General features: G+C 38.2%; 1 protein-coding gene and 1 pseudogene across 3 annotated transcripts in view; both read left to right on the top strand.

Annotated features, from left to right (window-relative positions):
• Positions 1 to 23904, top strand: part of SNX13 (sorting nexin 13) — a 147902-nt gene that overhangs the window by 27891 nt on the left and 96107 nt on the right. For all 3 annotated transcript variants that reach the window (XM_070787566.1, XM_019958506.2, XM_019958505.2), the window contains exon 2: positions 22673 to 22785. In XM_070787566.1, coding sequence (XP_070643667.1) covers positions 22673 to 22785 — 113 coding nt within the window. The remainder of the gene's footprint in view (positions 1 to 22672; positions 22786 to 23904) is intronic.
• On the top strand, positions 17534 to 22666 carry LOC139182676 (mesoderm-specific transcript homolog protein pseudogene; annotated as a pseudogene).

Here is a 23904-nt window from a genome sequence, read left to right as displayed (position 1 = left end):
TTTGTTAGGTCCATACCGTCTCTGTCCTTTATTTAGCCCATCTTTGCATGAAGTGTTCCCTTGGTATCTCCAGTTTTCTTGAAGAGATCTCTCTTTCCCATTCTATTGTTTTCCTCTGTTTCTTTGCTTTGTTCGCTTAAAGAGGCTTTCTTATCTCTCTTTGCTGTTTTTTCAAACTCTAGATTTTGATGGGTTTATCTTTCCTTTTCTCTTTTGCCTTTTCACTTCTCTTTTTTTCTCAGCTATTTTTAAGGCCTCCTCAGACAGCCATTTTGCCTTTTTGCATTTCTTTTCCTTGGAGATGGTTTTGATCACCACATCCTGTACAGTATTATGAACCTCTTTCCATACATAGTTCTTCAGGCACTCTATCAGATCTAATCCCTTGAATATATTTGTCATTTCCACTGTATAATCATAAGAGATATGATTTCATTTCAATTCATTCTTTATGCAGCTGGTTTCTTCTTGAGGCTGTTAGTTTATTCCTCTTTGAAGTGTATGTTGTCAAACTAAACTAGGGAAAAGGAAATGCTTAAATCATTTATGTGAATTCACATCCCTTCATGAAACGGGCGTAGGTATTCTAAGTTTACGTCTACTAAGAAACAGACTGCCATTTTTTAAACATATTGCACTCTTGGTTTATCTTTTGTTTTTCCTTTTTTGATAGTGATATAGATACAGATAAATATTTTGCTTCTTTCTTTAAAATAACTATAAAGTGATAAATCACATCTTGGACTCAAATCAGGTACACCTTGTAGCACGTGTTGGGACTGTGGCAATCCCAGCTTTGTGGCTCATTTTCATGGAGATTGTTGCGACTCAGCTTTATTCCATTATTGCCTTGCAGAGGTGATTCCCGATTTTTCTCTTTTTCGAGAAAAGTTGTTTTATTCTTAGGTGATTTTAAAAAATTTTATTCAGAATTTAACAAAATAATGTGCTGGCAATTTTTGATCCCTTTCTTGAACTTTAAATTCTTTGTGTCACAGGTACACATGTGTTCCCCATCCTGAACCCTCCTCCCTCCTCCCTCCCCATACCATCCCTCTGGGTCATCCCAGTGCACCAGCCCCAAGCATCCAGCCTGTGGCGGATTCATTTCGATATTTAGCAAAACCAGTACAATATTGTAAAGTTTAAAAATAAAATTAAATTTAAAAAAAAATTCTTTGTGTCAAAGACCAACCCGCATGACCTACTGAAATGTCTGAGATACATTTGTTTCTGTTACATACTAGGGTAGGAGAGGAACCTTGACTTGAAAGCCTCAGCTGACTAGTGGAAAAGGAAACAGGCTCAATCCCTTGATTTTGAAGATTGAGTAATAATGAGCCATGAAGTCAGATGGGCTGAGACCTATCCCATTTTCAGTAAGTAAGCTGGTAGTAAATCCTCCCCACTTCATTTCCTTACTTGCTGAGGTTTTGATCCTGGTTACCATGGTCAGTGACTTAAAACTAGAGTGTTTAGTTAGGGAGGATATTTTTCTGTTATTTTATCGTGCATATTTAAGTACAAAATTAAATACACACACATACAAATGCAACTTTGGTATTTTGCCACCAGAATGTAACCCACATGAATAATAATGTTTCTGTCACTTGGTGGCTTTCAAGTTCTGAGTATAATTTGTTAGGGCTTGCTGTATTATCTTTATTTATTTTGGTTGAGTCAAAGTAAAGGCTTTTTATAGAAAAATCTCCTCCTTATTCCATAGGAAAATCAGGGTGATATGTTGGAACTGGCCTTTGGCTTTTCTATTTGTGCTCCGTGGGAGGGAAAAGGAATGATTCCTGCAAGTGGAACTTTCATAGTTTTGAGTGTACATGTTTCCTTTTAGCAACAACTTTCCTTTGTGAATAAATTCCATTTGTATAAAAGTTAGATCTCATAATTAAAAATTATATTTAAAAAGCTATCCCACAAGATGTTAGGATTTGATTGCTGATTTTGATCTAGCTGGCTTTTGACCACACCAGATTATATTATGAGAGGAATTTACACACTAGGTATCCGGAATAAAGACAGTGATGTTCTTTGGGAGGAGTGGCGTTTTCGGTGGAGCTGGTTGAAGTATGTGTTAATGTGTTATGTCAACTAAAATTCTGATCACCTAACAATTTTCCTTAAATATATGACACGTATTTTGTGTATATTCTCTCAGGTTTTCCTGTATCAGAGATGTTGATGTCTTATTCCCTATACTAAGATGAGAGATTATGAAATCTGTGAAATCAATCTGAATTGATTTTAATATAATGTAAAAATAAGTTTCTTTATACTTTATTTAAAGTAGAATGAATTTTGAGCAGTTTTACAGTTGAGTTTTGTACTTTTGGGCATTGATAAGGCTATTGCCAAATTCAGACTTAAATGGAAGAAAAAAGGGAAAACCACTAGATCATTCAGGTATGAACTAAATCAAATCTCTTATGATTAGACAGTGGAAGTGAGAAATAGATTTAAGGGACTAGATTTGATAGATAGAGTGCCCGATGAAATATGGATGGAGATTTGTGACATTGTACAGGAGACACGGATCAAGACCATCCCCATGGAAAAGCAATGCAAAAAAGCAAAATGGCTGTCTGGGGAGGCCTTACAAATAGCTGTGAAAAGAAGAGAAGCGAAAAGCAAAGGAGAAAAGGAAAGATAATAAGCATCTGAATGCAGAATTCCAAAGAATAGCAAGAAGAGATAAGAAAGCCTTCTTCAGCGATCAGTGCAAAGAAATAGAGGAAAACAACAGAATGGGAAAGACTAGGGATCTCTTCAAGATTTTAGAGATACCAAGGGAACATTTCATACAAAGATGGGCTCGATAAAGGACAGAAATGGTATGGACCTAACAGAAGCAGAAGATATCAAGAAGAGGTGGCAAGAATACACAGAAGAACTGTACAAAAGATCTTCACGACCAAGATAATCACGATGATATGATCACTGACCTAGAGCCAGACATCCTGGAATGTGATGTCAAGTGGGCCTTAGAAAGCATCACTACGAACAAAGCTAGTGGAGGTGATGGAATTCCAGTTGAGCTATTCCAAATCCTGAAAGATGATGCTGTGGAAGTGCTGCACACAATATGCCAGCAAATTTGGAAAACTCAAAAGTGGCCACAGGACTGGAAAAGTTCAGTTTTCATTCCAATCCCAAAGAAAGGCGATGCCAAAGAATGCTCAAACTACCACACAATTGCACTCATCTCACACACTAGCAAAGTAATGCTCAAAATTGTCCAAGCCAGGCTTTAGCAATACATGAACCGTGAACTTCCAGATGTTCAAGCTGGTTTTAAAAAAGACAGAGGAACCAGAGATCAAATTGCCAACATCCGCTGGATCATGGAAAAAGCAAGAGAGTTCCAGAAAAACATCTGTTTCTGCTTTATTGACTATGCCAAAGCCTTTGACTGTGTGGATCACAATCAACTGTGGAAAATTCTGAAAGAGATGGGAATACCAGACCACCCGACCTGCCTCTTGAGAAACCTATATGCAGGTCAGGAAGCAACAGTTAGAACTGGACATGGAACAACAGACTGGTTCCAAATCGGAAAAGGAGTACGTCAAGGCTGTATATTGTCACCCTGCTGATTTAACTTATATGCAGAGTACATCATGAGAAATGCTGGGCTGGAAGAAGCACAAGCTGGAATCAAGATTGCTGGAAGAAATATCAGTAACCTCAGATATGCAGATGACACCACCCTTATGGCAGAAAGTGAAGAGGAACTAAAAAGCCTCTTGATGAGAGTGAAAGAGGAGAGAGAAAAAGTTGGCTTAAAGCTCAACGTTCAGAAAACGAAGATCATGACATCTGGTCCCATCACTTCATGGGAAATAGATGGGGACACAGTGGAAACAGTGTCAGACTTTATTTTTTGGGGCTCCAAAATCATTGCAGATGGTGACTGCAGCCATGAAGTTAAAAGACGCTTACTCCTTGGAAGAAAAGTTATGACCAACCTAGATAGCATATTCAAAAGCAGAGACATTACTTTGCCAACAAAGGTTCGTCTAGTCAAGGCTATGGTTTTTCCTGTGGTCATGTATGGATGTGAGAGTTGGACTGTGAAGAAAGCTTAGCGCTGAAGAATTGATGGTTTAGAACTGTGGTGTTGGAGAAGACTCTTGAGAGTCCCTTGGACTGCAAGGAGATCCAACCAGTCCATTCTTTTTTTTTTTTTTTTTTTTATTTTATTTTTAAACTTTACAATATTGTATTAGTTTTGCCAAATATCGAAATGAATCCGCCACAGGTATACCTGCATTCCCCAACCAGTCCATTCTAAAGGAGATCAGCCCTGGGTTTTCTTTGGAAGGAATGATGCTAAAGCTGAAATTCCAGTACTTTGGCCACCTCATGCGAAGAGTTGACTTATTGGAAAAGACTCTGATGCTGGGAGGGATTGGGGGCAGGAGGAAAAGGGGACGATAGAGGATGAGATGGCTGGATGGCATCACCGACTCCATGGACGTGAATGTGAGTGAACTCCAGGAGATGGTGATGGATGGGGGGGCCTGGCATGCTGCGATTCATGGGGTCGCAAAGAGTCGGACACAACTGAGCCACTGAACTGAACTGAAGGCTGGCTGTGACTGTGTAGCAGTTTTTTATAATTAATGACTGGTAGGCCCATGGACAGAGGAGCCTGGTGGGCTGCAATCCATGGGGTCGCTAAGAGTCGGACACGACTGAGTGACTTCACTTTCACTTTTCACTTTCATGCATTGGAGAAGGAAATGGCAACCCACTCCAGTGTTCTTGCTTGGAGAATCCCAGGGACGGGGGAGCCTTGTGGGCTGCCGTCTATGGGTTCGCACAGAGTCGGACACAACTGAAATGACTTAGCAGCAGCAGCAGTGTCTTATTACCATTGTCTCCTTTTGTAAAACTATCTTGTGCTTATGATTATTTATATGTAGTTTTTAAAAGACTTTTTAAAGAGCAGTTTAGATTTGTAACAAAATCAAAAGGAAGGTTCAGAGATTTCACGTGTGCTTCCTGCTCTCACACAGAGTCTCTTCTCATTATCAACCTCTCTCACGAGAATGGTACTTTTTTTTTTTTAACCAAAAGTCCATAATTTATTTTGGGGTTCAAAACTCTTGGTATTGTGTGTTCTGTTGGCTTAGATAAAAATATAATAATGTATATCCATCATTATAATAACTTGCAGGGTATTTTCACTGTCCTAAAAATTGTCTGTCTCTGCCAGTTCATCACCTGGTCTTATACCGAGCCCCATCTTTTTATTGTCTCCATAGTGTTGTCTTTCAGAATGTCATATGCTTGGAATCATATAGTAAGTAGCCTTTTTGCATTAGCTTGTTTCACTCTGTAGTATGCATTTAAAGTTCCTCAATGTCTTTTCATGGTTTGGTAGCTTACTTCTTTTTAGTGCTGAACAATACTCCATTGTCTGGGTGTACCACAATTTATATATCCATTCACTTACTTTAGGATATCTTGGTTGCTTCCATGTTTTGGCAGTTATGAATAAGTTGATTTAAGTTTTTGTGTGGACATGAGTTTTCAGTTCTCTTGGATAAATCCCAAGGAGTATGATTGCTGTATGGTAAAGAGTGTGTTTAGTTTTGTAAGGAATTGCCAAACTATCTTCCAGTGTGGCTGTATGATTTTGCCTTGCTGCCAGTGAGTTCCTATTGCTCCACATTCTTGCTAGCATTTAGTTATTCTGTATTTTAGCCATTCTGATTGGTGTGTAGTGGTATCTTATTCTGTTCTTAATTTGTATCTCCCTGGGGACATATGATGTGGAGCATCTTTTCATGTGCTCATTTGCTGGTAAAGAATCTGCCTCCAGTTTAGGAGAACTGGGTTCAATCCCTTGTTTGGGAAGATCCCATGGAGAAGGTAATGGCAATCTACTCCAGTATTCTTACCTGTAGAATTTCACAGACAGAGAAGCCTGGTGGGCTACAGTCCATGGGGTTGCAAAAAGTTGAACACCACTTAGCGACTTTCACTTTCACTTTCATATCTTCTTTGGTGAGATGTCAGTTAAAATCTGTGGCCCATTTTTTAACCAGAATTTATTTACTTACTGTTGAGTTTTAAGAGTTATTTGTAGTTTTGGATAAAAAGGCCTTTATTAGATATGTCATTTGCAAATATTTTTCCCTAGTCTGTGGCTTGTCTTTTAATTATCATAATACTGTCTTTTGCAGAAGTTTTTAATTTTAATGACATCTAGCTTATCAATTAAGTTTTTCATAGATTATGTCTGGTGTTACATCTAAAAAGGCATCACCGTACTCGAAGTCATCTATGTTATCTTCTGGAGATTTATAGTTTTGTTTTACGTTTAGGTATATGGTCCATTTTGAGTTAATTTTTGTAAAGGTATATGATCTGTGTCTTAGATTAATTTTTTTTTTGCATGTGGATGTCTGATTTTGATAGCACCGTTTGTTGAAAAGACTGTCTTTTGGTTTTGTGTAGTTTTGGAAACTGTTTAATACTGCATTTATCCCTCACAACTTACTTTGTTGCCTTTTATAGATGAAATCTTAAATAAACTTAGACATAAAAGTATAAATAGCCTTGAGCATTGGGCTTCAGTTCAGTAAACAAATGATATTCTCTGTCCTACTTTCGAGTCAAAGAGTACTTCCCCTTTAGCACACTCTTCTGTAGTGCTAGCATTTTTATTTTTATTTATTTTTTTCTGTATAGAGGTTTCTAGTTAAGATGTGTGTGTTCATTTTATACTGAGGGTCCCTCTTTTTTTTTAATTCGTGTTTTATTGGGCTTGTGTGACTCTGAACCACCTCCTGCAAGTCTGGGACCACTGGCATAGCTGGGCGACCACCCCTTTGAGACTTGGAGGCTACAGGGTGCTAGTCCTTGCCTTCAAGGAGCTTACAACTACGGTTGATGAATTTGTGTGCCAGAGAGGCGATAAGCAGATGTAGCAAATAACACGTTCAGTGAAAGGAAAAGAGATGCTCGTGTTTGGAGGGGATAGAGAATTGGCTGGGCGGTCGAGAAGGTGGAAACTGCGATACTGTTGTCAAGGCGTAAGATAATGGAATCAGAGCTGTATTAGGTGTCAGGGGCTTTGCTGTGGACGCCCGGATTCCAATTCACAGAATAAAAACCCTGTTTTGTAGGTATAGTGTGGGGGCTGGAGAGTCAAACTTGAAGATGCGATCTGGGAGAAGGTCGTAGTCTAGAAACGGGGGATGGGAGAGAAGAGTGGACAGAACAGAGTCCGCAGAGGTGAGCGCCGAGAGGCTGCGGTGACTCATTCGGTCCTGGAAGTCAGAAGGCTTTGCTTTTGGGGTGACGTCGGAGCAGGAGTTCACGGTTGAAAGGGGGGGCATTCCAGGCAGAGGGGGTGCAGGCGGCGTGGAGACAATGGTGATTCGACTTGAAGTGACTTAAGGGCAGGCGCTGCGCTCGTTCGTGGGCGTGGGAACGCTGGAATTCCAATTCACGGGGGCGGGGGGAAGCTTCTTTTGTAGGTAGAGAACGGTGTGGCAAGGACAGCGGGGTGTGTGAGAAGCCTTTTGGTCATTAAACTGCGTACGGGGCACCATCGAATGGGGTTTGAAGAAGGAAACTTGTTTTTCGGAGGTCGGTTTCTAGTTCACCGGAGCCCGGGGCACCAGGAACGGGGCGGCCGGGGAGGATGCACCGGGGACGGAGAGGGCTGGGTTCGATGGGGGGCCACGTAAAGCGGCCTGTCCGCAGGGCCTCGCGAGGTCCCCTTCTCCTCGCAGGGAGGCTGGCGGTCGCCGGCCGTTTGGGGCAGTCGGGCCACGCAGCCTCTTTCTTGTTCCGCAACGATGGGGAGACGTCCAGGGTCCCGGCAGTTGTGCCCAGGGGGCCGGTCCACGATGTCCCTCTCCCGCGGCGAGTGCAGGGGGAACCTGCCCATCGCCGGTCACCGAGCTGTCCCCGCCGTCCCCACCCCGCCCCGCCCAGGAGAACCACGACTTACAGCTGTAGTGCTAGCAATTTTAAATCTTTGTTCACTTGGAATTTTACTAGTCAGTTTCCAATAATACCATTTTGATGGAAAGAAATGGGTAACTGTAAAGAAAAGAGATTGATTCTTGTTCACCTGCAAAACTGCTTTTGGAAGACAAAGCAAATTTATCACTACTGTTTAAGCTCTGGAGGACTTATCTTTTTTGTATTCCCAAACATTTTGTAACTTTTCATTATGGCACTTACTACAGTTGTTTATCGTTCCATGTGTATTTTGCCTTCCTAGTTTGTGAGCATTTTGAGGGCAGAAACTGCTTGATTCATCTTTGTATGATTAAGGCCCAATAGATAGCTATCCAATTATTATAGGATCAGTGTAACCTCCCAAAACAATAATTTTAGAAGACAGTAGTTGTTATTTAAAATGAATACAAAAAAAAATAAATAAATAAAATAAAATGAATACATAACCCACACATGAGATAGAATGTTAAAACTCATTACTTAAAGTAGTTCCGGATTTAAAAGAATCTTTGTCTTGATTGAATAGCCAAGTATATATTGCTTTACTGTCAACTAATCACAGAAATCTTTTAATCCCAAGTCTCTGGGCTATGAACATTCATCATGTTTATCGACTGTTTATTTCTGGTATTGATTCCTTAAGAAATACAAGTGCATTTACTATGTAAGTGAATTTTGTGATTATTGTGTTTTAAAAAATGTTTTTAGTGAAAAATTTCAAACCTTAAAAGTAGAAAGATGAGTGTAATGAACTTCCCTCTGTCACACCCAGCTTAGACATTTATCACCTCATGGCTAATTATATTTTTTGTTGATCCTTTTTCACTTTTCCCCTACTGTCTACTTCCAGAATTATTTTGAAGCATATTCTAGATCATATGATTTCATCTTTAAATATTTCATCTTGCATCTCTAAAACATTAAGGGTTCTTTTTGTTAAAGCATAATAGCCGGTACCATTCATTGTATCAAGCCAAAAAATAAACAGCAACTTCTTAATGTCATTAAAAAATGTTTATAATTACCCAGTTTCTCTTCCTTCTTTCCCTCCTCATCCTCCTTCTTCTCTTTCCACTGTATTTTTGTTATAATCAAGTTGAATAAGTTTGCATATTGCAGTGTTAACCCGCAGATTCTCCTTAACCTTCCTCTCCCCTCCTTTTTTTTCCCCCTTGCCCTGTATTTGTTGAAGGAATTGGATCTTCTGCCCTTTACTGTTTCTCATAGTCTGAATTTTGCTTAGTTCATCTCCATGATGTATTGTAACATTTTCTTAGTCTTTGTGCATTTCCTCAATCATTCAGGTTTGATTTCCCCCCACCCCACCCGCACAAAACTTTGATTGATGGTGATGTTGAAGCTGAAACTCCAGTACTTTGGCCACCTGATGTGAAGAACTGAGTCATTGGAAAAGACCCTGATGCTGGGAAAGATTGAAGGCGGGAGGAGAAGGGGACAGCAGAGGATAAGATGATTGGATCGCATCACCAACTCAATGGACATAAGTTTGAGTGAACTCCGGGAGTTGGTGGTGGACAGGGAGGCCTGGCGTGCTGCAGTCCATGGGGTTGCAGAGTCGAACACGACTGAGTGACTGAACTGAATTGATATGTATTTTTATTCCAAGAGGCATGTATGTTTGGTTCATTCTCTCGTTCTCTCTTTTCTTTCTTCCTCCCTCCCCCAGCTCTGATGCCCTACCTAGACTGCCAGATCACTAATATGTTAGGGATTGCAATATGGCAATATTCTGTCACTTCTTATTATGTGAATTTTTCTCCTTAAGGAGAAACTGATTTTTTTTATCAACTCTGATCACCCCAGTAAATGCTTAATTCTATAACACTTTTCAAAAATAGTTGGTTCTTTAGAACCCTTCAAAGATCAGTGAAATTTAAAAGTATCTCTTAATTTCATAAACTCAGATATTTGATGTACTCCAATCCATTGCAGTTGTTATTGTTACTGATTCCATTTTTAGCCAGGTGAGACCTCTTCAGGTTGTCTGCTGAGTTTGACATTTTTTCAGTAATCTTTGGTAGCTTTCTGGTATGATAAAGTGTTTGGACCCATCTTAAACTCATTTCCTGCTCTAGCTGTGGAATTAGCCATTCCTCCAGTAGCCTGAGTTCATTTTGTTGGAACTGTCAACACTATTTGTTACTGAAGCAATGATTCACAGTAAAATTACTATATTTTAAAATCACTTGAAATACTTCCTCTATGTGGTTTTTCCACATTGTTAGTATATACAGTTAGACTTTCAAATTTCACTTTTCTTTTTAGAGATTGCTTTTGAAGTTCTTTTTATGTGTAAGATGTTTATACCAATACAAAATTAGATCTGCAAAGTATTTTCAAAGTGCCTAGTTCTCATACCTATCCTCTTTTACCCCATTTTCTCCATTCCTTGTAGTTCAAGTTTCTGTATATCCTTACATTTAAAAGAATGAGCAAATGTTTCTAGATTTATAACTCTTACCCTCCCTTTCTTGGATGAATGATAGCTATACATACTTTTCTTTACTGGTATGTAATTAAAAAGATAATCTGGGTACATATGCTAATACAAAAAAATTTGTTCAAAATGCACAAAATCGGCATTTTCTAATATATTGATGGGTTTGATTAGCTTGCATAATTATATATTCAGCTGTCTTATTCTTTAGTAGCTTTAAAACTTGCTTTGATCAGTTATTTTTAAGGGGATACTTTTCCTTTTTGCATGTCATTTATATATACATAATACATATATACACACACATATATATTTGTTTAGGAATGAGACTGATATATATATAAATTAAAAATAGACATTTATCTGTCAAATGGAAACATAAGGAAAGTAATTTTATTTTTGATAAAGATTAAAAGTTTATTTTAAAAACTCTTTACTATTTTTTTAGTTATTTATTATTAAGGCACAAAAGCATTGTGTGTAGTTAGAAAAATATAGCTTCTAAAAAGCACTCTTGGTTAATTTATTTCAGCTTTATGTATCTTCTGGGCCTTTTATCAGAAATTCAGGAAACCTTGTTAATGTGGTTTTGCAGTTGGAGGCTTTGAGCCTGCTAGAAGCCTGTCAGGACTGTTCTTTGCTATACTGCTCCATCCACATTTTAAATACTTTTATTATTCTTTCTGTATAAGGGAAAGCATTCAGTAAATACAGTCTTTTGTTTTTTCAATACTGTAGTTTCTTTTAGACTCTAATTCCAGTGGTTCCCAATGTATGGGCTGTGGGGGTGGGGAGAGGTTCTGCAGCCCAACTTAGTTTGTATTCTGAATAAGCAAATGCCTATGAATGTACCTGTTATTTATTCAAACCGTGTATAGTTATTTTGTAATTGGTGGAATCTCATTTAAAAGACACTGAATTAATTGTATCATTTTTTGTTTTCTTGTGTTTTCTTTGTCATTGGATGCTAGGTGTGCTAATTATATAGCAGTATGTGACCTTTTATAACTACTGCTCTAATAAAAAATTAAAGGGTTTGTTAAAGTAGTTACCTACATATGTATACATAATTAATTTTTGAAAATATGTAAAAGTTTAACTGTAGACTTCCATTTTAAGGGAGAGAGTTCTGTTACTGGAGAACTAAGTACATGGGGCTAGTGTGTATGTATGTATATACATACATATACATATATACATGTTCTGGCCACCCTGGTTGGGAGTGGGAGGAGAAAGTCCACAGGTGCCCAGTGGCCATAATCTTTGCCAGCTGGGCAGTTGACCGTCTTAGAGACAAGGCCCTCTGTTGTTCCTGGCCCAGCAGCTGGATTGAAAACATGCACCATATCACGCTGGTGTTTAATCATCCTCACAAGGATATACTAGTTTTGAGTGGAAGAGAATCTTTATTTACATGTTCCCAGAGTATCAAAAGAGGGGTTTGGTACCAACTTAGCTAAATATACTGATGGTCCCTCTGTGACAGCTTCTCTGTGCTGCCTCCCTGAATGGGAAGTAGTGATGTAGGCTGGTGTAGGGTATGTTGAAACCTTTTTTTCAACCTTTTCCTTTTTTTTTTTTTGAGATTGGGGCCTTGTTGTGGATTATGCTGGTAGGAATGTGTAGCTCTGCATACAGTCCTAAGGTGGGAGTGAGAAAGAGGACTTCAGTTTAGGGTCCTTTTCTTTTTCAGTTTCCCTTTCCATTTCTTGCCCTTTCTCTTTTTCCTCCCTTTTGCCCTTCTCCCCTCTCTTTCTGTTACTTCCCTCATTTTACTTCTCTCCTTAGTAAATGAGTTAATTATTTCCATATTTACTGAGCAGCTTCTTTGTAGCAGGCCTTGGTTAAATTACTGTATTTTGTTGAATGAGCCAAAGTTCAGTGTCAGGAGCTCATTCTATTGCAATTACTTACAGATGGAATAAGGTGGAAGGAAAACAATCTATAGTTTCAATAAGGCCATTCGTCTTCTGGGCACTTATTTTTGTTGTTGAATTCCTGTATGTAGTTTCTGTGACCCAGGTTGGTGCTGAAATAATATCAGCTTTATGAGTCTCAGCCCTGTCTGGCTGGCTGCCCTATGCCATGTAATGTGTTGAGACATACCAAGTGAATATAACTGAGAGTGGCTGACTCACTCTATTGAGACTCCTCAGTACAGTTCAGTCGCTGAGTCGTGTCCAACTCTTGTGTGACCTCATGGACTGCAGCATGCCAGGCTTCCCTGTCCATCACCACTCCCATAGCTTATTCAAACTCATGTCCATTGAGTTGGTGATGCCATCCAACCATCTCATCCTCTGTCATCCCCTTCTCTTCCTGCGTTCAATCTTTGCCAGCATCAGGGTCTTTTCCAGTGAGTCAGTTCTTCACATCAGGTGGCCAAAGGACTGGAGCTTCAGCTTCAGCTTCAGCTTCAGCTTCAGTCCTGCCAATGAATATCCAGGACTGATTTCCTTTAGGCTGGACTGGTTGGATCTCCTTGCAGTCCTGGGACTCTCAACAGTCTTCTCCAACACCACAGTTCAAAAGCATCAATCTTCAGTGATCACCTTTCTTTATAGTCCAGCTCTCACATCCATACAGGATACTGGAACCATAGCTTTGACTAGATGAACCTTTGTTGGCAAAGTAATGTCTCTGCTTTTTAATATGCTGTCTAGGTTGGTCATAACTTTCTTCCAAGGAGTAAGTGTCTTTTAATTTCGTGGCTGCAGTCACCATCTGCACTGATTTTGGAGCCCAAGAAAACATAAAGTCTGACACTGTTTCATTGTTTCCCCATCTATTTCCCATGAAGTGATAGGACTGGATGCCACGATCTTCGTTTTCTGAATGTTGAGTTTTAAGCCAACTTTTTCACTCTCCTCTTTCACTTTCATCAAAAGCCTCTTCAGTTCTCCTTCGCTTTCTTCCATAGTGGTGGTGTCATCTGCATATCTGAGGTTATTGATGTTTCTTCCAGCAGTCTTGATTCCAGCTTATGCTTCATCCAGCTCAGTGTTTCTCATGGTGTACTCTGCGTATAAGTTAAATAAGCAGGGTAATGGTATACAGCCTTGATGTACTCCTTTCCTGATTTGGAACCAGTCTGTTGTTCCATGTCCAGTTCTAACTGTTGCTTCTTAACCTGCATGCAGGTTTCTCAGGAGACAGGTCAGATGGTCTGGTATTTCCATCTCTTGAAGAATTTTCCACAGTTTTTTATAATCCACAGAGTCAGAGGCTTTGGCATAGTCAATAAAGAAGGAGATGTTTTTTCTGGAACTCTCTTGCTTTTTTGATGATCCAGCAGATGTTGGGAATTTGATTTCTGGTTCCTTAGGAGAGTCCAAAGTCTGTTCTCTGGAAGCTCTGACAGTCTGTTCTTCTGTGATCGAAAATAACTGTTTCCACTTAGCCCCACTCTCCACATGTAACCAGGAGAGTTTATGCCTGGCTCTACATCAAAGTTACTTAATCAGTCTGCCTTTGATGGACGTGACTTGAGAGATAATTTTACAACTCAGCTCCTTGATTGTGCTAGTGTGAATTCTGAATCAAAAAGAGGTTAGTGATTTTGCAGAGGTTACACAGAACTTTAGTGGCAAACTGGAACCTGTAATTTCTGATTCTGTTTTTAGTACTGTATTATACTACCTTTCCTATCATAGAAGTCTGTGATGAGGATCAAATGAGATAAATGGTAGTATGAATTAATAGACATGAAATACTACAATGTAAATTACTTCCCCATGCTTTCTACTATGAGGAGACATGCAACACTTTTTACATTGTCAACTTCTTGATTCTTAAGCATCATGGCAGCAAGGGTCGTTTTTTATGTCTTTGTGTGTTATTTCCATTATTTATGTAAGGAATATGTGGATGAACTGATTATCTAATAAAACTTATACTTTATATTTATGTACTTTGTACTCAAATCAGGAATTTATTACATTCGTTACAAGTAGTTTTCTGACTGTAATTTCTTGGGAGGTATATTAAGCTAATTAACTAAATAAAAGAAACCACTCATTTATGATTTTAATTTTTTTTTACTGTGACTTCTAACTTCAGGCAGTTGTCAACTGAAAAATTGTAAGGTTCCTTAGGAGTCAGAATTTGAATAGAATCAAATCCCACTCTTACTGTTACTAGCTGTGTGACCTTGGACCATTTTTTAAAAATCTTCTCTGTACTTTAGTTTCTCTATTGTTAAACTAGAAATAATAATAGTGATTAAGCTAAAATTGATCACTAGACCAGTGGTCTCCAACCTTTTTGGCACCAGGGACCCATTTCATGGAGTATGATTTTTCCATGGACCAGGGAGAAGGGGGATGGGTTTGGGATGATTTAAGTGCGTTACCTCTATTGTGTACTTTATTTTTATTTTTGTTACATCAGCTCCACCTCAGATCAATAGGCATTAGATCCCAGAGGTTAGGGATGCCTGCACTAGAGCATAGACTCATTTACTACCCAGAAAAACCATACAGCATAGATGAAGAAATGAAGGCATGGAGCGGTTACACAGTTAATACATAATGAAAGTTAGATTTTCATTCAGTTGAACTCCAGACTTCATGTTTTTTGAGCACTGTGTTATATTACCTTCTCGATTACTTCTTAAGTTGTTCTGAGGAGGACATGAGGTATGCATGTAGAATGCTTGGTACAATTTTGGTTTTCAGAGGTTCTGGAATTGTGAGTAAGGTATTGTGGACTTAGGGATTAATTTTGGTAGCATTATAGATATATAATTGTCCTTAGTTCTGAACAGTTCTGGTAAATTATTAGAAATGAAACTATCACAAACCCCATCCCAGACATAATGGACCAGAATCTGTATTTTAAGAACTTGCATTTTAGATCCTTAAAGTTTGAGAAGTACTGCAAGAGATGATTTTGGAGGTTTCTTCCATCTTACAGTTGTGTGTCGATAACCTTAGGGAAGCAGACATATGGATATTTCAGTGTTGTTATTGTGTTTGGAGAAGAAAATAGTAATTTTAATGAAGTATTATTTTACTGAAAAGTATTATTTTAGTAAAAATCACTATTACATGGATATGTTTCTATTCTTTGGCTTCCATTCTGAATTTGTAAAAATATTCTGATATAGTACAAAACTGTCCTAAATTGTATCATCCTGTGTCATCTAAGAAAATAATCAGAACTCAAAAACTTAGAATGGTTTTAGATGAAATATTTTTCTTAATCTCACTGGATAATAAGATTATAATATTAGCCAAACATATAAATGGGAACCCTAAATATAACATAAAACTTCCTTATTTTGGACAGTTCTCTATACTGATGTTTCATTGTTTAGTTCAGTTCAGTCGCTCAGTCATGTTCGACTCTTTGCGACCCCATGAACTGCAGCACGCCAGGTCTCCCTGTCCATCACCAACTCCCGGAGTCCACCCAAACCCGTGTCCATCGAGTCAATGATGCCATCCAACCATCTCATCCTCTGTCGTCCCCTTCTCCTCCTGCCCTCAATAATTCCCAGCGTCAGCGTCTTTTCCAGTGAGTCAGCTCTTTGCATCAGGTGGCCAAAGTATTAGAGTTTCAGCTTCAACATCAGTCCTTCCAATGAACACCCAGGACTGATTTCCTTTAGGATGGACTGTTTTGATCTCCTTGCAGTCCAAGGGACTCTCAAGAGTCTTCTCCAACACCATAGTTCAAAAGAATCAATTTTTTGGCGCTCAGCTTTCTTTATAGTCCAACTCTCACATCCATACATGACCACTGGAAAAACCATAGCCTTGACTAGACGGACCTTTGTTGGCAAAGTAATGTCTCTGCTTTTTAATATGCTGTCTACATTGGTTATAACTTTCCTTCCAAGGAGTCTTTTAATTTCATTTCTGCAGTCACCATCTGCAGTGATTTTGGAGCCCAGAAAAATAAAGTCTGACACTGTTTCCACTGTTTACCCATCTATCTGCCATGAAATGATGGGACTGGATGCCATGATTTAGTTTTCTGAATGTTGAGCTGTAAGCCAACTTTTTCACTCTCCTCTTTCACTTTCATCAAGAGCCTCTTTAGTTCTTCACTTTCTGCCATGAGGGTGGTGTCATCTGCATATCTGAGGTTATTGCTATTTCTCCTGGCAATCTTGATTCCAGCTTGTGTTTCCTCCAGCCCAGTGTTTCTCATGATGTACTCTGCATATAAGTTAAATAAGCAGGGTGACAATATACAGCCTTGACTTATTCCTTTTCCTATTTGGAACTAGTCTGTTGTTCCATGTCCAATTCTAACTTCTGCTTCCTGACCTGCATATAGGTTTCTCAAAGAGCCAGGTCAGGTGGTCTGGTATGCTCATCTCTTTCAGAATTTTCCAGTTTATTGTGATCCACACAGTCAAAGTCTTTGGCATAGTCAATAAAGCAGAAATAGATGTTTTTCTGGAACTCTCTTGCTTTTTCAATGATCCAGCGGATGTTGGCAATTTGATCTCTGATTCGTTGGCCTTTTCTAAAACCAGCTTGAGCATCTGGAAGTTCAGGGTTCATGTATTGCTGAAGCCTGGCTTGGAGAATTTTAAGCATTACTTTACTTAATATTTGAAGTTAAATATTATAAGATTAACCACAAAATAAATGTGCACTTGACTTACTTGATTGGAAATGTTTAATTTTATTAATCCCTGAACTATAGAAATTTCTCTCAAACTTAATTGAGATAAAGGGTCTTCTAAGAGTTTGTTTTTTTGATGACTTTTGTTACCATTTTCCAACAAGTAGGAAGACAGTTGTAAGATTCTGAAAATTTGAGTTTTTAGACAGTTGAGCATCTCTTCATGTTAAATAATTGAGTTAATAATTTTTCCCAGATTATATAATTATGTTTCTTTCTTGAAAATCTCTTTAATTTTTAACTTTCTTGAATTGATATTCAAACAGATGGAAAACATGTTTATACTGTTTAAAGCAAACGCCTTGTTAAAAACCAGGACATTTGAGTACTATTTGAGAAGCCCCGTGTGTATTGTCCTCCAATTGCATGCTGCCTTCCTTCCTTCATCTCCAGAGACAGCCATTTTGCTTGGTTTCATAAAACCTCTGAATAGTAAGTTGTTAACTTACTTAAGTTGTAAGTTGTTAACCAGTAAGTTGTATAGCTTTGAAAACTGGCTAGCAAGCATAAATATAACTTTGTAAAGAAGGAGCAGTATTGCTAATATTGGGTCAAATCTCATTGAAGAAGGTAGGTTGGATAAATTATCTGGGTCATGGTCTGGTTTGGCTCTCCTGAGAGTTTATAAGAACTCTTTTCAGGAAAGTCAGTGGAAAGCTTTATTTGAGTGGATCTTGGTTGAAATAGCATCTGTTTCTTGTAGTTGGCCATCTCGCAGTACTATAGTGTGGATCAGGTAACTGGGTGTTCTTCAGAAGTATTGTCAGAGGGACTGAAACGCTCTGTACTTTCTTCTAAGCCACCATGGCCTACTTTTAGCTCTTATATAGAAGTCAGGGGAGGCACAGCCTGGTTCCCCAAACATAGAGTCTTGTAGCCTAGGTCTTACCTTAATCAGGTAAGTAGTGGTGGGTCCAGTGGGGCTGTTGGCTGTGCCCCTGCTTGTGGCCTGTCTGCAGTCCCTGCCCCCTGCCCCCAGCTTTCACCTACTCTTTACTCATGGAAATCATCAGGCAAATTTTTTACTTTCAGCGGACTTCGAATCTTCTACCATGGGATCTTCTTCTCCATGGGATGTGGTTGGGAATCCAGAGATAGTTGTGGTTTTACATGGCTTTTCAACATCCAGCTATGATTGATTGGTACAAAATTTCAGAAGGTCAGACCCTCAGGTTTCATTGAGTGATTGCCCTCAATTTCGTAGCATTTGGCCTCAGCAACAAACCGAGACCACATCACTATTCCATATTTGAGCAGGCCATCATGAAGGTGCTTTGTGGCATCTGGGACTTCAGAACCGTAGGATCAACCTGTTATCTCACAGCTATTAGGGATATTGTTGCTCAGAAGCTGTTGTGTAAGTTCAAGCAGAATTGATCTGGTCTGCTTACCATCTAGAGTTTCTTTTTGTCAAGTGGAGGTTTATTTCCTAAGACTGACCTCTCCTTCTCCAAAAACTTCTCAGAGATGGAGGCATGCTGTCCCTCTTCCTCATGTAGTTGATGAGGAATTCTCTTGAGATCTCACCCAGTCTTCAGGCTGTACACCCACCCCTCTGAGAGTGAGCTGTGGGACATGTGGGCAGGGATATGTGACAGTGATGGGAATGTGGTTATTGACAGTCTTTGCAGTATATCAGTCAGAGGAAGTTCAGAAGATGCTGGTGGGAGCTCTGTCTGTTTCCATTCCCATGCATTTTATCTATGGGCCATTGGATCCAGTGAATCTCTAGGATTTTTGGAGCTATGTAGGAAAACACTGCTGTGGTCCACAGTGTCGATTCTGGATGACCACATCAGCCACTGTCCACAGCTAGAGGATCCATGGGCTTCTTGAATGAATATATGGACTTAATTAACTCATTCTGAGCTGGACAGAGTAGCTTCCCGGTATTACCTCCCCTATTCCTTGTGCTGTGCTTGCTTCAATCATATCTGACTCTTTGCAGCCCTATGTCTGTAGCCCTCCCGGTTCCTCTGTCCACGCGATTTTCCAGACAAGAATACTGGAGTGGATTGCCATTTCCTCCTCCAGAGGATCTTCCTGACCCAGGGAGCGAACCTGTGTCTCTTTTGACTCTTGCTTTGGCAGGTGTGTTCTTTACTACTAGCATTACCTGAGAACCCCTCTTCCTTATCTCTTGTGTATTCCAGTTAGGAAGAAATGCCCAAAAGAGGTCCTGGCCACCAAACACTTCTCTTATAGAAGTCCACCTGACTCACATTGGTGAACAGCATATAGTAAAAAGCCAGCAGAAGCTGTAAGGGTGACCTGATAGTCCACCTTCCATTCCTTTGACATCTGATCAAGTTGGACTTGCCTTTATCTTTGAGTTATTAGAACGTTCTGATGGGCACTACTGCTCACTGATGCAGAAAATTTGACATTCTTTTGCATAAGAGTCTTTGGAACACTTCTGTGGACTTTTCTGAAAAGTACTGATTTCTGGTCCTGATTGAAATTATCTAAAGGTGCTGCCTTCACCACCCTTGAATGGCTTTGAGTTCAGCCTTCTCTAAGCGACACAGCTTCAAGTGAGAGTCTCCTTCATCATAACTTTGGTTTTGGTTTCATTAGCTGCTTCTATTTGTAGACATTTTGTTAGACTTTGGTTTAAATAATGCCGTATTCTAAGTATACTTTAAGACTATGATTTACCTACATGGATTATATTTTTATATTCTGTAAGGATACTAAACCAGCAGACAGGTACCCTAGCAGAGTAGTTTAACCTTAGTAAGTATGTTTCATTTCAGAATAAATTGAACTAAATCCAAGCTGTTTACAGAATTTCCTAAAATTACAGGATACTAAAGACAGTAGCCTCTGTGCCAGAGATTTACTGTTACTTGCTGTTAAAACTGGTCTTTCCAGCTACTAATGGCAGTACTCTTCATACCTTAGTGTGTGGAGGCAGGTCCCTCCTGAGCTGGAGTGGAGAGGATGGGATCTTGTACAGTCCACATCACCAGGCTGAATGTTTATTGACCACTTAACCTTCTTGTTGGTTGTCCCAGAGAGGGTTCCTTGTGTAGCTTAGCAGTTCCTGTACTTTACAGACAGGAAAGTCTCAGAAACTTTAAGAACAAAGTCTGAAAGGCCTATAAGCAAATGGTGCTAAATACTTTGTTTTAAAGCCACAGTTTCATTGTTTTGGTTAAAATAGGATTATTAACTAGTGATTAAAAAATTTTTATTAGCAACTTCAAGTATAACAACTGGAATAAGTCTTTATTTTCTATATATAAAAATGAATTTTGACAGGAAAAAAAAAAAAAGGTCAGGGAAGACCACTTCTGCAGGTGCAGTAGTATCCCCAGCTGATTCAAGGAGCTGATCAGGAAGGCAGAGTAGAAAGTTCATCAACAGGCATTGTCGTCTGGTTAAAAAGATGAGTGGCCAGGCTGAGGAAAAAAGATAATAAAAATATGAATGAAGTAGAGTTGTATAGGCCTGTGTAGAAGAAAAAATAAAAGAGCCCTTTACTGAGGGATATAAAAGAAGATATGAATAAAGGGAAAAGTACTATTTGGGGATAGAAGACTCACTATTATAAATTCTCCTTAAATCTTATCCGGGATTCTGTTCATGTGTTAGTTAATCATTGAAAACTTCTTAGACCAGTCATAATTTATTTTCCTCCATAGCCTTCATCCCCATCTGATACTAATTTTTTTGTTTATTCACTGAGTTGTGTCTGACTGTTTGCAACCCTGTAGACTGCAGTTAACCAGGCTTCCCTGTCCATCACCAACTCCAGAAGCTTGCTGAAACTCATGTTTATTGAGTTGGCGATGCCATTCAACCATCTCATCCTCTGTTGCCCCCTTTTCCTCCTGCCCTCAATCTTTCCCAGCATCGGGGTCTTTTCTTGCGAGTTGGCTCTTTGCATCAGGTGACCAAGATAGTGGAGCTTCAGCATCAGTCCTTTCAATGAATATTGAGGGTTGCTTTCCCTTAGGATTGACTGGTTTAATCTCCTTGAAGTCCAAAGGACTCTCAAGAGTCTTCTCCAGCACCAGAATTTGAAAATATCAATTCTTTGGCTCTCAGCCTTCTTTATGTTTCAACTCTCATTTGTACACTACTGGAAAAACCATAGCTTTGACTATACAGACCTTTGTCAGCCAAGGGGTGTCTCTGCTTTTTAATACGCTGTCTAGGTTTGTCATAGCTTTCCCTCCAGGGAGCAAGCGTCTTTTAATTCCATGGCTGCGGTCACTGTCTGCAGTGATTTTGGAGCCCGAGAAAATAAAATCTGTCACTGTTTTCTCCTTCTATTTGTCATGAAGTGATGGGACCGGATGCCATGATCTTAATTTTGTGAATGTTGAGTTTTAAGCTAGCTTTTTTACTCTCCTCTTTCACTAAATATATTTATTTCTTTGTCTTTTTTTCTTCTGGAATGTAAACTTATGAAGGTATATAAATTTATGAGAGTGTGCTTGTTGTTCTTCCCTAATTAGAATGTCTTATTCCTTGTGATATCCCCAGCACTTAGAGCTTAGAGCACAGAGGAAGCAATCAATGACTGGTGAATGAATAAATAAGTAAAACTTTCTCTCCTAATCCATAGTACTTATTGTCTATTCCATAGTTTTTTGGTCATTAATTTTGTTCAGTTTAGCATATTTTCTATTATTTTCTTTTGGTTTCTGTTGCTTTCTATTATTTTCTTTTGGTTCGTGTCTAATTGTTTCATTCCTGTAAGACATTCTTCTCTGTGCTCCTTGATGGCAGGAGTGGGACAAATACATCCTTTGTATACTTCACTGCTGCTGCTGCTAAGTCACTTCAGTCGTGTCCGACTCTGTGTGACCCCATAGATGGTATAGCTCACAGTACAAGGCAAATGGATGTAGGAACTTGTTGAACTGAATACATTTATTTACTCATAATAAATTGCTAGAATCCAGTTTGCCTTCAACAAAATGAGTGTTTTTAATAGATAATACAGTGTATATCTAAATGAAATAGGAATTGTTTTATAAAGATGGAGAATTTTTAGAGATGTTTTGTTGTACTCATGATAAATTTTGGTAACTGTAAGTTGTGCAATTATAATTTTACAAATCTCTACACACAATTTGAGCAAAAGAAAAATATAATTTTCAGTGAGAGATGGATTTATTACCTTGAAATTTTAATTTTTAAAACGTCTCATGCTATAGTTTTAAAAAAGAGTATTCTAAACAAATAAATCTGTACCTTTTATACTTGCTATTGCATATATAAATATGTAAATATTTTTTTATAAATACTTTATCACTTCTAATGCCAGTATATCATTCAAGAGTTTATATAACTTTTTCTTGTTCGTTTATTTTCCCAGTGGATTTTTTAAAACACTGCTGATACACTATAAATTTATTTCTACTTATAGATTTGTTATATTGTTGGAGATAAATTTCCAGTAATGTACTGTCAAAAGTAAATATTTTTGAAATTATTGAAACAGTACTGTGAAATGCTTAAAAGGAAAAAATATAAACTATGAAAAAGTTTTGTTGGTTTTTTTCTAGTTCCTATGGAAAGTTATTTATTTATTAAAAAGATTTTTTTTCTGCTTTGTTTCAGACCAGTCTATCCATATGGGGATGGGGAAGCCTTGGCATTGTCCTTTCTCTAATAACATTTGGACCCTTTGTAATATTTTATTTGGCATTTTATATCCTCTGCTTTGTGGGTGGGTAAGTATTCTCAATGATAATTTTATAGTTTATGTCATGTTCAGTTGTTCAGAATGGAAACATGACCATGAGACCTCAATAAGAAAAAAAAAATGACCATAAGAAATGGCAGCATGCTTTGTGAATGCTGTTATTTTTACCAAAGTTAAAAATAGTAAAATTAAGATACCTATAGAAATAAAAGTATAGATAGTTACGATTTGTACCAGCAGTAGGGGTAGTTATATTCAAAAAAATTTTTATTTTATGGTGATACAAACTTTTTTGTATAATTTGAAAAGTTAAGAATTTTTTATTCTTTTTGGTGTTGTGTAAAATTTTTAAATTCTTTTGTTGAAGTTCTGTGAAATTTTCTAGATAAGGTGAGATATAGATAGGCTGTAGAAGAACCACTAAAAACTCTGAATTAAGCATTAAGGCACATGAAAGGATCTGAAATTCCAAGTTCATTTTATGTCGTAAATTGATCTGTTATTCTGTTCCAAGTTATTGATCTCACTGAGACTTGCTGCCACAGTAAGGGGACTTCAATTTATATACCAACAAGCATCCCCACATCATCTCAGGATCAGTTAATTAAGCATTCCCAGGTTACTCAGTTACAGTCAATGAGTATCATAATTCCTGAGTCAAAAATCTTTTTTATTTTGGCTCTCATTATGAAGAACGATGGTCCTTTATTGAATGTAGCTTTATATAGTTTAATGCCTTATGAATTTTAAAAGCAAAAGCAGGCTTTTGTATATATTAAGTAAAATAATTACTATAATATGTAAAATAATATAAATAAAAGTATATAAGTAAAATAATATAACTGAAAGTCATCTAAGTTTTAATTTTTTTCATTAAATTTTAAAAATATGTTTTTGTTCTTTTGCCCACTTAACATTGCAAGTCAGAAGAGAATTAATACATTTTCTTATGGAAGCTACCAGGTGTTTTTTTAATTGGGGATGGTTTTGGCTAGTCAAACTTAAGTTTTTGAGTTCTGCAATTTACCTGTATACAGTGTTGATAATTTACCTGTATACAGTGTTAATAATGTATACATTCTGCTTATAGTAAAGCTAATCACATTTTGTAATGTAAAGAAAACCTTTGATTTTTTTTCTTTTTTCC

This window comes from Bos indicus, chromosome 4 (genome assembly GCF_029378745.1).
Source record: "Bos indicus isolate NIAB-ARS_2022 breed Sahiwal x Tharparkar chromosome 4, NIAB-ARS_B.indTharparkar_mat_pri_1.0, whole genome shotgun sequence".
In the NCBI taxonomy this organism is placed as follows: domain Eukaryota; kingdom Metazoa; phylum Chordata; class Mammalia; order Artiodactyla; family Bovidae; genus Bos; species Bos indicus.
The sequence above is the reverse complement of the archived record's forward strand: the minus strand, read 5'-3'. Positions and strand labels throughout refer to the sequence as shown.